Raw genomic sequence first — 18,511 nt, 5'->3', positions numbered from 1 at the left:
CACTGGTCTCACAACAGAAACACAGGTTTGGAAAGTTTGGACAACGTGAGGTAGGATGAAGAGATCATTTACCTGTCTATGATCGCACACATGTCAATGCTGACATTCGCAAAACTTCCCGGCTTCCTTTGTGCCACTTCGTATAAATTTACAAGTTGATCGTCCACTTGAATGAGCTGCATGCATCCTTGGAATGAAGGCTGAAGGACAGAGTGACTTGAGTTATTCATCTGGTTCAGAAAACCTGTGAAACAGAAGAAATGGGAATGTAAATCTGGTGTACGGTATAACCTTCACTAAAATTCTTGTGGGTATTCTACCTGGCCACAGCCATCGCATCCAACTACTGTTTCTTTGATCCTTGCTGATGTTATATTCAGTGTAGAAAAAGGAAGTTTTTTGAGAAAGTGAGATTATTACAGAGGAAGAAGTCAGGGTTGAATTGTAATGGGTTACCAGGTCAATGTTTGCCTCTGGGGTCTACTGTCACTCAAATTTTCTCTTTTGACATCATCTTTCTCACTGTCACATCTTTCTGTCCCTCTGCTGTCAAAGACTCACTGTTATTCTTTCTCTGCTGAGCCAGCCTTCAGAGATTAGGACCCAAAACTTTAGAACTTTCCCAACTATCCAACTTTCTTCTTCTTGTTTCTTTGATATTTATTTCTATTTTCTTAATTCCCTATTGCCTGTTATTCAGATGTCAAATAAGCCAAACTTACTATTATGAAATAAAGTAGATCAGTGTGTAACTCATTACAAAGAGATATTTGCATTACAGATGTCTTTTTTTAATTTATAAAATCTAAGGGAACATTAGAAGCAAATAAATTTAGGCATAAGGGTCAGCCACCCTACTTTGAATATACATCTTCTACAAACTATCTAATATGGTATAAATAAAATACCATAATATGGCATATATACTAGTAAATAATAACAGATGGAACTAAAATTAAAAGAGTAAATAACAAGAGTAAACACACACACACACACACACACACACACACACAATACTGTTGATTCTATTAGGGAATAGAATGCCCACACCAACCTTGAAATCAGACATTAAGAGTTTATTGCTAAATAACTTTAAGAGATCACCACCAATCAATTACTATTATATCTTTTTAAGAGAAACATGCATAATTGGATAGAAACACCCATTATGGATGTAAAATTTGTAGACCATAAGAAAATGATATTTTTCAATCCCATTAAGTATCTCCGGAAAGTCCCCAGAGCTTCTACTTTTCATATGGTTCACCATACCAAATCTGCCTACTGGGCAAATTTAAACTGTACTAATTTGTCTGCTTGCAAATCTGAAGTTATTGACACATTCACTTCATCTAATATTATATCTGTAACAACAAACAATTTATATAAAATGGGATGGAACCAAAGTTCCATTAAATGGATAAAAGTGAATTTTCAATAAAAACAAAAAATGGCCATTACATTAGTCTGTTCTCATGTTGTTAAAAAAGACATGCCAAGACTGGGTAATTTATAAAGAAAAGAGGTTTAATTGACTCACAGTTGAGAATATCTGGGGAGGGCTCAGGAAACTTATAATCAGGGTAGAAAGGAAAGCAAGCACATCCTTCTTCATAGTGCAGCAGCAAGGAGAAGTGTCAGGCAAAGTGGGGAAAAAGACTCATAAAACCATCAGATCTCATGAGAACTCACTCACTATTATGAAATGATAGAATTATCTCCCAGTGGGTCTCTCCCATGACATACAGGGATTATGGGAACTACAATTCAAGATGAGAGTTGGGTGGAGACACAGCCAAACCATATCAGCTATTAAGTGATATTTTCAAAATATCCTATTCTTTTTGACCAAGGATAGTATTTTAGTAGAGCAGAAATCTTCTTTTTCTCTTCATTAATGGATTACAATATTTAAAGTCCAATAACTGTCATTCGAATCTCCTTTAAGGATTAATCACAAAGGTATATATTATTTTCTATTAACACAGTACTGTATAAAAATAAGATTGTATTTGAATTAACTTCTTGACTTAAAAAAATCCACATAAGGCTCTACTTTAATGTTAATATATGGCTCGTGTGTGTGTGTATGTGTATTTTCTAGTCAACCACATTTTTTTCATTCGCATTGACTTAGTCCCTTCAGAAAAATGCTGATATTAGATACATGATCTGTTGAGACCAGTTGCGTGCACACACGATTTTCAATTGTTTAATCAAGATGAAATTGAATAGAGTGTAATGTCTAAACTTAGCAGAGAGAAAACACCCAGTTGTAACTTACCACTCTTAAGAAGACTGTCATTTGTTTCTGTTTTTTTTTTTTTTTGAATAATTGGGAGTCTCACCATATCCACACTAGCTTTGAAAGATTTCAAAATGAATGGATGTATCTGTGAAAATAAAAGCTGCTCTGAAGCACAGCAGCTGCATAAATACCGATTACTACAAATTGGGTATAATTAAGGTTGTAAAACAAGAATTCATCATTCGCTTATAACAATGTTCTGTTTGATCTTGGTAATTTTGAAGTTTGAAGTGGTTAAGTCCTTTTATTTTCCAATAGGAGATATATTCTAGGAGAAGATAATTATAGGACAAAATACTACATATTCATTAATTTTTTTCTCTCCATAATATTCCAAAATGGACATCATTAATCTTTGGCTCCTGACTTCACACCCTTTTGTTGTCCCCTTCTATAATCAATTAGGCCTGACTTCTGTGAACAATAGAAAACTCTGCAACTTGGTCTCTGAGATCACTTACTTCGTGGCAAGTCATCACCATGTCATACACTGTCTTCTGGAGTGGCCCAGGAGAGGTAATGAATATTCATCATTGTTTGAAATTAATTTTAAGGTGACACATTATGCAACAATAGATATCAAATAAAGAATTTGATGTCTGGACATGCCATCCAGGTTGCTGTAAATGCCATTAATTCACTACTTTTTATGGCTGAGTAGTATTCCATTGCATACATACCATAGTTTATCCACTCGTTGATTGATGAGCATTTGAGCTGGTTCCACATTTTTGCAATTGTGAATTGTGCTGCCATGAATATGTGGCTTTTTTATACATATACACAATGGAATACTACTCAGCCATAAAATTAAATGAATTAATGGCATTCACAGCAACCCAGATGGGACTAGAGACTATTATCCTAAGTGAAGTAACTCAGGAATAGAAAACCAAACATCGTATGTTCTCACTCATAAGTGGGAGCTAAGCTATGAGAATGCAAAGGCATAAAAATGATACAATGGACTTTGTGGACTCAGGGAAGAAAGGTGGGAGAGGGGTGAAGGATAAAAGACAAATTGGGTTCAGTGTATACCGCTAAGGTGATGGGTGCACCAAAATCTCATAAATCACCACGAAAGAGCTTACTCATGTAGCCAAATACCACCTGTTCCCCCAAAAACCTATGGAAATAAAAATTAAAAATAAAATAAAATAGAATAAAATACTTTAGTACCAAAAAAAAAAAAGAATTTGATACTGGCAGAGAATTATAACAGAAACCTGAAAATGTGGCAGTGATTTAGGGACAGGAATATGCAAGTTAGTGGGACAGGCCTTAAAAGAAGCATGATGGCTCTTGAGGAGCTGTAATGACTTAAAGGAAGGTAAGGAAAGTGTCATCAGAAATTAGAGAAAATTAGATCTTTGCTATGTTCTGGTGGAAAGTTTAGCAACATTGTTTCTTGTGATAATATGGAAAAGAAAAAGATACAGTTAAATGAAATTGTATAATCTAGCTAAGGACATTTCCAGGTACAGTATTGAAGGAGCCATCGGGCATCTTCTGTTTATAGTAAAAGAAAAAGAAAATGGGAGAGAAAAAGCTAAAGAAGAACTATTACAAATGAAGAAGCCAGGCGTTACTGAATTTTAAAGTAAAATGCTCTTTTAATTCCAATCTCTCCAGATGGTGAACAATGCAAACATTAAGAAATCACATTTCTAAGCAAAGATCAAATTCCAGGAAAACATGGTCTAAAGATGACAAGGAAGTGTGACTATAAAATCTACATAAAGACCAGAGAAAATTATTAGGTATTCCTCAGGGAGACACTCCATGAGACAGAAGACCCTCTAAAGAGCTTATTTTTATGTTTTACAGGTCTTTTCAGTTAAACAATAGGGATTCTAATTATCTCAAGAGCATTTTCCTTCTGTAGATCTACAGAAGCTCAAGGGGTAAGGGGGAGCTTATCTTTATATAATTGTGGATGTGCCTTTTATTAAGTGGAGTAAACCTGAATAAAATTCATAGAAAACCCATTCATTTTTAAGATAACTATATTGGAGGTAACACCACCAGCTTGTACTGAAAGGGACAGAGTTGGGACAAAATAGAAACAGGCTTTGACCTCCAAACTTTATGGTCAGGAGTCTATGCAGCTGTACACATAGACAACCTCTATATACATAAAAAAAGGATGACTTACAGTGGCAGAACTAACACAGAGGGCAGAGCCAAGAGCCACGGAGAATCATTTCCGGGAAACAGCATGACTGAGTTCTAATCAAGAATGACCAACATGTGCCTGACTGGATTGCAAAACTGCTATTGACCAGTGACTTCTCTCTCTTATTTTCTCCACTTTTGAACCACAGAGTCTAATTTGGTTACTCTGTGCATAATCTACCATTGTATATGTGGTGTGAGGATGGCACAAAACTTGTTCACAGGTCTTAAGATTGACAACTGTACTTGGGAAGTGGTACTTGAGTGACTATACCTAAACAGCTTCATTTTCTCTTGGACTCTCTGAGATTCATTTTGGATTGACTTGACTTAGACAATGAGGTCCTGGAATTTGAGCAGATGGCCTAGTGGAATGAGACTTTGGATGGCTTTTAGAGGAGGTTGGGTGTACTTCGTGTGTGGAAAAAGATATGTATCTCTGTGGGCTGTAGGGTGAACACCGGCAATCAATCTCCAAGATGGCCATAAATCTTCACATTATAATTATGTTATTTTAAATACCTCCTAATGTTTACGGCCTGTATAGTTCCCTCCCACACAATCAGTGCTGCTCCGTGTGACACAGAATGTTGCAGTAGTAACATGGTGATATGATTTCCAAGGTTAAGTATAAAGGCATTAGAGGCTGCACCTTGGTCTTTTGATCCCTTACTCCAGGGAAGCCAGCCTAAAAGCCATGGAAACCCTCAAGTAGTGAGATGGAGAGGCACCTAGGAGGAGAACTAAAGCCTATTACCAAGTTCCAGCAGCAGCTTGCTAGCCATGTGAGTCTGCTATCCTGAAATGGAGCCTCTAATCCTAGTCAAGTCATCAGCTGATTGTGGCTCTAGGAAACATGTATCTGCAGTCTTATAAGAAATATCAAGTCAGAACTGCCCAGCCAAGCTGCTCCTAAATTACTGGCCTCTTACAGAAAAGTAAGAGATAATAAATTATTACTACACTGAGCCACTGAGTTTTGAGGCAATGCACCATGCAGCAATATATAACTAATACAAAGTATAACAAACACATCCTGCTATTATACTCTCAAATCAGTTTTAATAATTAGAACCTGAAGATTACTCACACCTGTAAAACATTATGTAACTGGTGGAATATTGACAGTTCCCTTAGTCAACAATGAGCTAAAGATGTTGGATCTCTGATACTGAACCTCCTGCTGCCTTAACTCCCTTAGAAACAGAGGAGAACCTATTATTTATTTTCTATGTTTGTTCTCTTTATGAACAAATGAAATTTCAGTAAAAATACTAGTGTATTAGTGTTTGTGATACCTTCAGTGACTACTCCAAAGCTCAGGATTTAACCTACTTAGATTAACAGTGGGATTTTTTTGGTAATATAAATTTGCAGCTGGCATTTTGAGGGTCAGAAATGAATAGCTATAAAATGGAAATAAAGTGAATGTAACAAACAATTGTCAAGTTAGTAAAAATATAATATAAAGGTAAAATTTTTGTGTATTTTTGTTATATCTTTGAATTTCTTTGAATTTGGAATAAAAAATACAATGTCTATACATGGGTCATTGTAACTGGTTTCTACAATCTGACAATGTGTTAAAACACCCACAGTGAATTGTAATCTTGTCAGTCTCAATTGCATCTTACTTTCCATGCACTGGAAACCTTTCTTCTTTACAGGAACATTGTAATTATATTAGTTTACTGGCATGTCTGAAATTTCTGTTTCAAGACTTGCATATAAAAACTTCATACTTGATTTGAAGTCCACTCAGTATATTGCTATTCTTGCTGACAAAAACACAAGCATTTTCAAGGTTTTAAAATTTTAATTCAGAAATACATCAGTGAAAAACTTGCTGATATTTGTTTTGACATTAAAATGGCAACCTAAATTGTTGTAAGTTATAGTGTTCATCTGATGGGACAGAAAAAGCAAACAGTAGACAACAAGGTTGAAAAATTGACATGTTTAAAACCAAGTGCACATAAAGCTTCTCTCTGCCTTTTTTAAAGTTGGCAAGGTTGGGAGGTCCAAGGGAGGCTGGTGGAATGCTTTAAGGATGTTTAAAACCACCTACTGTCTTCCTTTCAATTTGATCTTGGCAGATTGCACAAAATGTCTACTAGTCTCTACTGTTTACTCAACCTTCCTGAATAACAAAATGTCTACTAATCTCTACTGTTTACTCAACCTTCCTGAATAACTTAGTCAAAAACCCATTGAGCAGGGGCAGGAAAACAGCCTCATAAAAACTAGGGTCCCAGCAGGCAGGAAGATAGAGTAGTCCAGGGGAAGAGAGTCTAGTGGTGTCCAGGACCTGTGCACAGAGGACGTCCACACAGGATCTCCACCCCATGTGGCTGGGAGATTGGTTACAGTACAGGTTGATTGAGCAAACAAGTAAATACATGGAGGATAGTGAGAGTCAAATTCCCAACGTCAAAGAAAGAGGGTACACATATGAAACATAAGAAAGAATGTTCATGCCTGTAATCTCAGCACTTTGGGATGCTGAGGTGGGCAGATGACGAAGTTAGGAATTTGAGACCAGCTTCGCCAACATGGTGAAACTCCATCTCTACTAAAGATACAAAACCTTAGCCAAGTGTGGTGGTGTGCACCTGTAATCCCAGCTACTCGGGAGACTGAGGCAGGAGAAACGCTTGAACTTGGGAGATGGAGGTTGCAGTGAGCCAAGACTGTGCCATTGCACTCCAGCCTGGGTTACAGGGCGAGACTCCGTCTCAAAAAAGAAAAAAGAAAAAAAAAAAAAAAAAAGAATGAACCCAGTGGGTTTGCATTAGGATTTAATCAATTAGTGTAAATTTGTGGTTTTCACTATATGTAGATAGATACAGAAATAAGTATGAATAAAATTGTATATTTGGTCAATATACAGATGGTTCCTATCATCCACTGAAGACAGCCTACGTACAGGGTCACTCTCAAAGCAATGAATAGTTCTGTTTCCCAGATCCTGGTTTCTATGCTGGGCAAAACCAAGACTCCTTGGAGAAATGACTGATTCTAAGCTGTGTTAGGGAAAGTACAATAAGAATCTGGAACATTTTGCCACACCAAAAAGTAATGAAGTGCCCAAAGAATGATGGGGTCATGTCAGAATGACACAGGAGCCAGCCTGAAATGGCATCTGCTCCTCAAATTAAGGGCAATTTGCATACAAAATAAATAATTTGAGTATCAAAAAGAGATTTTGAATATCAAAATAAAAAAGGGAGGAGGAAAAAAAAAAGAAGCTACAGATCATATCCTACTGAATAAAACAGGAATCCAAGAGTCTGCCTGTCTAAAAGTGAATAAATACATAGGGAAAATAGAAAGCTCCTCCAATAGCACTATGCTAAGTAATACATGTAACAGGAATGTAGGAAGAAGGAAGTCACCATTTGGAAACCATCATGTTAATAATTAATTCAGGCAAGGCATATCAATAGGTGCTCCAATAAGTGGGTGAAAGTTGGAAGCAGAACATAGCCTCAAACTATCTCCTTAAAAATATAGTTTTTTAAAAAACTCATAAACCACCCCCATCTAATGAACGAGACCTACTATATGATAGCACAATAGGGTAAATATAGTCAATAATAATTGTATATTTTAAAATAACAAACAATGTAATTGGATTGTTTGTAACTCACAGGATAAATGTTTGAGATGGATACCCCAATCCCCATGATTGAATGCTTGTATCAAAACCTCTTACGTACCTCATAAATATATACACCTACTAAGTACCCCAATATTAAAAATATATATGTTTATTAATTTCAAAGGGGAGAGCAGTCACTTTACATTGGAGAAACCAGGCAGATACCTTTATAATCAAGTGATCAATGTTATCACCATGAGTAACAGGACCAATTGATAGTGGGGGGCCGCCTGATGAGATTAAATGAGAAGAATAAAGCATGGTGTGTAAGACACCTGTCAAAAATACGAGGCTGGGTATAACATCAAACTAATCCAATTTCAGGACAACTGACAAATGACTGGGATAGAATATTCAAGAATGAGAAGGTTGTAAAAGTGAAGAAATTACTAAAGTGAAGATATAATTATGATTGTTAGAGACTGGAGAATCAGAAAAACAGGGTGTGACATGTGATCCCAGAGTGGGTCCTTTTGCTGTAAAGGACTGATATGGTTTGGCTGTGTGCCCATCCAACTCTCATCTTGAATTGTAACTCCCACAATTTCCATGTGTCATGGGACAAACCGCGTGGGAGGTAATTGAGTCATGGGGGTGGGTCTTTCCTGTGCTGTTCCCATGATGGTTAATAAGTCTCACGAGATCTGATGGTTTTAAAAATGGGAGTTTCCCTGCACAAGTTCTCTCTCTTTGCCTGCCACCATCCACATAAGATGTGACTTGCTCCTCCTTGCCTTCCACCATGATTGTGAGACTTACCTAGCCACATGGAACTGTAAGTCCATAAAACCTCTTTCTTTGGTAAATTGCCCAGTCTCGAGTATGTTTTTATCAGCAGCATGAAAACAGACTAATACAGTAAACTGGTACCAGTAGAGTGAGGTGCTGCTGAAAAGAGTCCTGAAAATGTGGAAGCAACATTGGAACTGGTGACAGGCAGAGGTTGGAACAGTTTGGAGGGCTCAGAAGAAGATAGGAAAATGTGGGAAAGTTCGGAACTCCTTAGAGACTTGTTGAATGGCTTTGACCAAAATGTTGATAATGATATGGACAATGAAATCCAGGCTGAGGTGGTCTCAGATGGAGATGAGGAACTTGTTGGGAACTGGAGCAAAGGTGACTCTTGTTATGTTTTAGCAGAGACTGGTGGCATTTTGCCCCTGCCCTAGAGATTTGTGAAACTTCGAACTTCAGATAGATGATTTAGGGTATCTGGCAGAAGCAATTTCTAAGCAGAAAAGCATTTGAGGGGTGAATGCGTGCTGTTAAAGGCATTCAGCTTTTAAAGGGAAACGGAGCATAAAAGTTTGGAAAATTTACAACCTGACAATGTGATAGAAAAGAAAATCCCATTTTCTTAGGAGATACTCAAGCCTGCTACAGAAATTTGCATAAGTAACGAGGATCCAAATGTTAATCATCAAGACACCGGGGAAAATGTCTCCAGGGCATGTCAGAACTTTGCGGCAGCCCCTCCCAACACAGGCCTGGAGGTTTAGGGAGGAAAAAATCATTTCATGGGTCGGGCTCAGGGTCCCTCTGCTATGTGCAGTCTAGGGACTTGGTGCTCTGTGTCCCAGTCCCTTCAGCTGTGACTAAAAGGGGGCAAGATACAGCTTGGACTGTTGCTTTAGAGAACAGAAACCCCAAGTCTTGGCAGCTTCCATGTGGTATTGAGCCTGTGGGTGCACATAAGTCAATAATTGAGGTTTGGGAACCTCCACCTGCATTTCAGAGGATGTATGGAAATGCATGGATGCCCAGGCAGATGTTTGCTGCAGAGGTGGGACCCTCATGAAGAGCCTCTGCTAGGGCAGTGCAGAAGGGAAATGTGGGGTCAGAGGCCCCACACAGAGTCTCTACTGGGGCACTGCCTAGTGGAGCTGTGAGAGGAGGGCCACCATCCTCCAGACTCCAGAATGGTAGATCCACCTACAGCTTGCACTGTGTGCCTGGAAAGGCCACAGACTCAACACCAGCTCTTGAAAGCAGCCAGGAAGGGGGCTATACCTTGCAAAGCCACAGGGGCAGAGCTGCTCAAGGCCATGGGGGCCCACCTCTTGCATCTGCATGACCTGGATATGAGACATGAAGTCAAAGGAAACATTTTGGAGCTTTAAGATTTGACTGCCTTGCTGGATTTTGGACTTGCATGGGGACTTTAGCCCCTTTGTTTTGACAATTTCTCTTATTTGGAACAGCTCTAGTAACCCAATGCCTGTACGCCCATTGTGTCAAGGAAGTAACTAACTTGCTTTTGATTTTACAGGCTCATGAGCAGAAAGGACTTGCCTTGTCTCAGATGAGACGTTGGACTATGGACTTTTGAGTTAATGCTGAAATGAGTTAAGACTTTGGGGGACTGTTGGGAAGGCATGATTGGTTTTGAAATGTGATGTCATGAGATTTGGAAGGGGCCAGACAAGGAATGATATGGTTTGGCTGTGTCCCCACCCAACTCTCATTTTGAATTGTAACTCCCACAATTCCCACGTGTCATGGAAGGAATCTGGTGGGAGGTAATTGAATCTTGGGCATGGGTCTTTCCTGTGCTGTTCTCATGATAGTGAATAAGTCTCATGAGATCTGATGGTTTTAAAAATGGGAGTTTCCCTGCACAAGTTCTCTCTCTTTTCCTGCCACCATACATGTAAGATGTGACTTGCTCCTCCTTTCCTTCCACCATGATTGTGAGACTTCCCCAGCCACGTGGAACTGTAAGTCCATTAAACCTCTTTCTTTTGTAAATTGCTCAGTCATGAATATATCTTTATCAGCAGTGTGAAAACAGACTAATACAAGGACATTATCAAACAAGTAACAAAAGTTGAAGGAGGTCTCTGGGTGAAGGGTACACTACTGGCCTTTTTATCCTTCTTGCAATTTTTTTGGTAAGTTTTAAATTGTTTCAAAATAAAAACTATTTGTATAAAATGTTATGTTCCAACTGAAATGGCACTTAACGCTAAAAATTCTGTCATCCAAGAGCTCTAATTTGGATTACATTTATTCCACCTTGTTATGCATTCAACCTCTATGGATTATTGATGAGATTGCTCTTCGTAGTGTCTGATAATTTTCAGGCCACTAAAGAACATTTTCAGTCTTTCTCTTACTAGACCTGTCAGTAGCATTTTACACTTGATCATCATATATGTATTCTATATGATCAAACCAGGATGACTTCTGTGGCTTTCAAAGACTCTGAATATTCTGACTCCTGACTCTCGCTGCAAGGTAAATTCACATCTCTTTTAGGCAGATTTAGGCATAGAGAGATCCCTAACCCTAAAAATCATAGGATACATTCACCCACTTAGAGCATCCCTGTTCTGAAATTTACAAATTAAAACAATATTAATTAAACCATTAAATATGTGTAAGAAAATTATACATGAGTTTTACTTTTTCTGTAATATACACTTTACTCTTCAAGGAAATCTATCATATTTAGCAATAGTTCTGCCATGTTATTGTGTGGCTACTTTGCTAGTTTTCAGAGTGAATACTTAAGATGTCTATCCTTGGTCACCATGTTTCAGCCATAGTCTTCTCTATGCATCTCAGGAAAACCAAACCCTTTCTTCCTATTTTTCTCCCTTGCACTTTTCATGGCTGAGTTATCCATATGATTCAGGTCAGTTCAAATGTCACCTTCCAAGAGGCCCTCCCAGACCAGTCAATTTAAAATTCTTCTATAAATTTTTTTCATTTTAGATCTTCAACTACTAATTTCTTCTTACAGAATTTGTCACAATTTATAATTATCTGCATTGGTTTATTTAGTTACATATGTGTGTGGGGGGGTTGTGTTTGTGTGTATGCACTTCTGAATATGGTATTTTCTTTTTCTAGTATATTCATTTTATGAATCAATGATTCATAAATGATTTTTATTTTTTTACTTTAAGTTCTGGGATACATGTGCAGAACATGCAGGTTTGCTATATAGGTATACATGTGCCATGGTGGTTTGCTGCACCAATCAATCCATCATCTAGGTTTTAAGCCCCACATGTATTAGGTATTTGTCCTAATGCTCTCCCCTCCCCTTGCTCCCCACCCTCTGACAGGCCCTGGTATGTGGTGTTCCCCTCCCTGTGTCCATGTGTTCTCATTGTTCAACTCCCACTTATGAGTGAGAACGTGTGGTGTTTGGGTTTCTGTTCCTACTATAAAGACACATGCACATATATGTTTATTGCAGCACTATGTATCTTTTTAAAAATATTTGTTGACACAAAATTCACAAACCTTAAAAATCACCACCTTACTTCTTTAAAACAATCCATATGATAGCAGAGAGAAGATCAAGATACAAGGTATTTATTAAGTCTGAAAATAGTGATAAAAATATCTTCTTTAAAACATAATATATATTGGTTTCCAGACTTATAGACCCCTCTGTATTTGTTAGGTGAATGATCACTTGAATGAATGCATTAATTTTTATGAAGAAAAATGTATTGAGTAAGGTGGATACAGAGCCAGGAGAGAGGAATGGTATTAAACTGCTGGTCAGAGACCTTTCTGATAAGAGAACTGACACCAAGACCTAAAGGAAGTGAAGATGTAATATTAAGTATCACTTTTTTTCTAGGATAAAAATAGTGTTGGTAATTTCAATCCTTTTTATATTTATTAAGCACCTAAAACATATTGCTTTTGTCCTCAGGAATGCTATAATCTCATTAGGAAGATAAACTACAGATATAGTAATATAATAGGATCAAAAACAATGTTACTGCTCATTCATATGAGTAGATAAAATGGCAGTATTAAAAAGTTTGAGAAGGTGCCACTCTCTTCTTGATAATTCATCTTTCTTTGGCTGACAACGTACTACATCATCTGGGGTTTTCCTTCTACGTTTCTGACAATCACATTTCAACCTCCTGCACTGACTTCTTATCTCTTACCTCGTCTGTAAGCGAGGGAGTTCCTAAAGCTTGTCCTAGGCTACTTCTGTTTTCTTGGTAGATTCTCCTTAATAAAGTCCTTATCCAAAGCCATTGCTTCAACTACCAACCATGGGAGGATGTCTCTAATCATATCTCCGTCTCAGCTCTGTCCTCTGAACTCAACACTAATATATCCAAAGTTTAGTTTGACCCCTCCATTTTAATGTTGCACTCATGTTCAAAACTCAAGATATTGCTGGTATTCTGTCATTGTCTCTATATCACTGGTCACTCAAAAAGTCTTAGCCTCAGTTTATCAATAAGTTTGTGCATATTAATCAATGAAGAGTTGATCCTGGCACTTCCATCCTCACTCTGCAAAATGCACAATCATATCATATTAATTCTAACTGTTGAATAACCCTCTTTCTCTTCGTTCCCACCTGAGCCCAGACTACCACAGATTTTCTACTGTCCACTTCCAATTTGTTTCTGGCTTGAAGTTTGAGGTGTCTCTATCAAAAATATTAATCTGATCCTGTTATGCTCCTGTTCAAGAGCCTTTTATTTATTTAATAAAACAAACTCAGGAATTTTGAAAATGCCCAGGATCTTTTTTTCCCTCTAATGATCTGGTTTTCCAAATGCAAAATATGTTTGTAGTGATTTATAAATTATTATGCCATATATAAACAAGAAAATTCTTATTTTTAAAAGTGATGTTTATTAGATTAATTGATTTAATGAAAATTAATCTGGTATAATTTATTGGACCATTTAGAGTAGCTATATTATTTTAAATTATACTTTAGCTAGAATATTTCATAATATTTATGGTTTAGAATGTTATTTGTATACATGGATATTTATTATAACTATATTGTGTTAGTTGTATCAATTGTTTTTTAAAAGTATTTGTGGGTTTCCCATCTTATTTTCATATAATACTCATTACATATAAAATATGTTTATACTAAAGTTGGCTTAACATTAAAAGATAGTGATATTTTTGAGTATCTTTTAATAAGCATAAAGAGATTTACAAGAACATAAAAATGAAAAGAAATTAGAGAAGCAGACTAGTATGTTGACAAACTAGGATACTTAGCAATTTGCAAATCAAATTATACAAAATGATTTAAAAAGCCATCGTTGCCTAGGGGCCACAATAAAAGGATGATCAAACTGAATAATTTGACACTTTCATATTTTTTTACATAGTCTTTTTCATGACCTAGTTGTGTATTGATAGAGAAAATGCAAATATAAAATAAATAATTTTTACATCAGATAACTTTAATTCCTTATATCCACAAACTGCTAGTATATCTAAAACATAGGCAGATACAGTCATAACATAAAATAATATTGTCTTACTGATTTTTTCTTATAAGTGTAAACATTTGCTTAATTACTATGAAATTATACAATATTCTGAAAAATACAATGTCGGTGGTTGGAAGCTTGGGCTGCAGGATAGCCAGAACTGGTTTAAGATGTATTTGTGTGACCCTGACTAACTCACTCATCCTGTTTTAACGCCAGTGTTTTCATTTGTAAGGCAGGAATTAATAATACCCAATTCTTATGGTTTTTGTAAACTGTTAAATAAAACACTGTATTAAAAGCCCCTAGTACAGTGACTGACACCCAGCAGCTGCTCAATCAGCTCTGCCAGTGTCATTTAGTGTTTGCTTGAATTAGACAGCTTTGAGGGAGTAGCGTGCAAGTTTCTCACGTTTAAAAATATTTTGTATTTGAGAGATTCATTTTTCACTCTATTTAAAAAACAAAAAAAAAAAACAGAAAATAATTTCTTAGTCTCGTCTATATTGTCATTTTGAAAGTCTATGTATTTTCCAAATACTTTCATATGGGGGATGGCTCTGCTATTAAAAAAATTAGTATCATTGCATATGGAAAAGTAAAATATGGATATAAACTAGACTCACAATTATCTCCATTAAGATGATAGGGACAATCCAAACTAGTAGGAAATCAAACCCAGTTTTATTTGGCTTTGGTATGCTTCTATATATGACTATATATTTTGGTATTCTGTTAATTTGATATTAACTTCAAATCAATAGCAAAGCCAGATTGTGAGGCTCTATCTCAGGAGTTGCTTTGAAATTGGCGAGCCAAGAAATGCTTTGTGTAGCGTGGGCTCTTGCCTTTGTCACCTTAACATTTTTCTGCCGTTTTTTTGGCTTTGATGCTTAGGAGTGTGCTTGGCCTAAAATAGGAGCCTGTGACTGCCCTTCTTCCTCCTGCTTCTTCTTTTCTTTGTTGTTATGGTGTTTGTTATTGTTTGTATTATTATTACTCTTGATATAATCTTTAGAAGCTTTTCAATTTTCTGTACTTGGTATAAATAAGATGGTTTTACATGTTATAAAAATGTCTTCATGTTTATTGATGAAGCGTGATGCTAGAATGTAAATGCAAAATGCTGCAAGAGCACCTCCAAATTTCATTCATCACAAAACCCTTCAATAAAAATCAGGTTCTTTTTTTCAAGATTATAATGTCTATTCTGAGATATTTTAAAACATGGCTTTTTGTATCTGAAAACATTTCTAAAATATTAACTGCACCCCAAAAGTTTATAACATAAATTTTCTGATATGAGATAATTTATTTAAAATACTTAACATTCTGTAATGTCACATTACATAATAGGAAACAGAAACAATAATCTCTAAGGATTACATTTCCTAGGACGAGGCAACATGGGAGCCTGAAAATTTTCCAGTTTCAAACACCTAGAAATGCTAAATAAAATGTAACATACATCTTTTAAGTTGTATATCTGAGCATCCAATAAAATAGGAGAGGCTTTTAGGTATCAAGAAAAAAAGAGAACACTGAAATTCAGGGTGTTAGCTGATGGTGAGCTATAGTAGTCAGAGGGTATTTACTAATCTTACAATGCAGAATTTTGGATTTCAAGGCCAAACAGAATTAGAAATCAAGTAATAGACCTGTGCAAAGAATAGCAACTCCCTCACGCCCCTAGCCCCACCACATAAAACCTAAAAATGCTAAATTCTCAGTGAAGCAGACACTGGAGAAAAATTCACTAGTCAGCAAAGAGGGATGACAAGGAAATTTGTCTGTATTTTATCTTTTTCCAAAAGAAATTGATGACTCGTGAGAATGCATAAGCCATAAACTTGCTGAATTAAATTACAGCTTTTGAATTTACACTGACTATTGGATATAACACCCAAATCAAGAACTTAAAATAGAAAAAATGGTTCCAAGCTGATATCTTTTGAAATAAAGTGTAACCCTTCTCTGGATTCACTCTGGAATTATAGGATTACTAAGGACAAAGCCCTGAAAAATTTAAATTCACAATCCAAAAATATAAAACTCAAGAAAACAAGTATAATGAACAGAATTCAGCAGAAACACCACATGGAATATTTGGCCCCCATGAATTCAATTTCAGCTAAATTTGGGGATTGAGAAATAAAACATTCATAAATTATTTGAAGTAAAATGAGAATTAAATATACAAGAAAAGAATAAGACATACTGTAATAGGCTGTTCTCATACTGCTAATACAGACATAGGCAAGACTGGTAATTTATAAAGGAAAGAGGTTTGACTCACTGTTCTGCAGTGCTGGGGAGGCCTCAGGAAACTTATAATCATGGCGGAAGGGGAAGCAAACACACCCTTCTTCACATGGAGGCAGCAAGAAGTACAGAGCAAAGGTGGGGGAAAGTCCCTTATAACCATCAGATCTCGTGAGAACTCACTCACTATTGTGAGAATAGCATGGGGGGAACTGCTGCCATGATTCAATTATCTCTCACTGGGTCCCTCCCACAACATGTAGGGATTATGGGAACTACAATTCAAGATGAGATTTGGGTGGGAACACAGCCAAACCATATCAAATAATACTTAAAAATTACCAGTCATTGTTGATAAGGAAATAAATGGATACTCCAGGAATTAAAAATATATTATTGGAATTAAAAATGCATTAGTTATGAACATTCTAACTGGACTCTTTCAGTTATTTTTAAATGTAAAATAAAATATTGTTGGCTTTAGATACCTTGTTGTACTATCAAACATTAAATCTTACACATTCTATCCAGCTGTATTTTTGTAACCGTTAACGGTCACCATTTCCCACCTTACCCACTATCCTTCCCAGCCTTTGATAACCATCATTCAACTATCTCCAGGAGTTCAGTTATTTTAGTTTTTAGCTCCCACAAATGAGTGAGAACACACATAGTTTGTCTTTCTGTGCCTGGTTTACTTCACTTAACATAATGTCCTTCAGTTCTATCTATGTAGTTGCAAATGACAAGTTCTCATTCTTTTATATGGCTGAATACTACTCTGTTGTGTATACAATGAATTCTTTAGGTGATGGATATCCCATTTACCCTGATATAATTATTAGACATTCTTATGTAGCCCATAAATATATAGACCTATTATATACCAATATAAGTTAAATTTTTTTAAAGAAAAAACCTCTCATTAGTTGCATTAAGCAGATGAGACAAAGCTACAGAGTCAATTTGTAAACTGAAAGGTAGATTGAATATTCACAATGTCATTCAGAAATTTAAGAAAACTTAGAAACATTAAATATAAATTCTACAATATACAGTATAAAAATGAGTTCTAACGTATTAGGTTGGTGCAAAAGTAATAGTGGTTTTTGCCATTAAAAGTAATGATAAAAACCGTAATTACTTTTGGAACAATATTAATAGAATTTCAGAGGAGAGAAAAGGGAGAATGATGGAGAATCAATTAAAATACATAATATCTAAGAATTTTCCAGAACATTTAAAAATTCAGATTCAGAAAGGACAATACATCCCAATTAAAAATTTTTATAAAGGTAATCTAGCACTAAACACAGCATGCTATAACAGCACATTACCAAGGAACATAAAAGTAGCAAGGGAGAAAAGAGAGAGTATCCCTAAGGAACAATTTTAAAACAGTCAGGAAGCTTCTTAAGAGAAGTGAAAACAGAAGGTAGAATTTAGTAGGATAATATACTCAAAGTACTGAGAGAAAGTAAACTTTCAACATAGACTTGTATACCAAGCTAAATAAACAGGGAAGATGGTAAAATTAAGATATTTTCAGAAAAACAAAAAATGAAAAAATTTTAAATTAAAAATGTAAAAATAGAAGCACCTTAGTACCCACACATTCCCATTAAAAGCCATCTAAACTAAAGGATGTGTGTCAAAGAATGGAACTATGTCCAGAAAAGAGAGAAATACAAGATGACATAATAACAGAAGAAATATGCAAATGTGGTAAAATCTAAAACTATATTGACTACATAAACTAAAATTATAAAAGTGATAATGACTAATATTAAAGTTAAAAAAGAGAACTAAAACTCAGGACAAAAAGTGGACTATAGCATGGTAGGGTGCGATTAGAAGTAAGTTTCAAATACTATGATT

At 36.0% G+C, this 18,511-nt stretch overlaps 1 protein-coding gene across 1 annotated transcript in view; it reads right to left on the bottom strand.

Annotated features, from left to right (window-relative positions):
* The window catches only part of CNTNAP2 (contactin associated protein 2), a 2,292,243-nt gene that overhangs the window by 1,015,012 nt on the left and 1,258,720 nt on the right, over positions 1-18,511 (bottom strand). The window contains exon 10 of the mRNA XM_019031540.4: positions 73-244. Coding sequence (XP_018887085.3) covers positions 73-244 — 172 coding nt within the window. The remainder of the gene's footprint in view (positions 1-72; positions 245-18,511) is intronic.

The sequence above is a fragment of the Gorilla gorilla genome, chromosome 6, assembly GCF_029281585.2.
Source record: "Gorilla gorilla gorilla isolate KB3781 chromosome 6, NHGRI_mGorGor1-v2.1_pri, whole genome shotgun sequence".
Lineage (NCBI taxonomy): Eukaryota > Metazoa > Chordata > Mammalia > Primates > Hominidae > Gorilla > Gorilla gorilla.
This window is presented reverse-complemented; position numbering and strand designations above follow the sequence as displayed.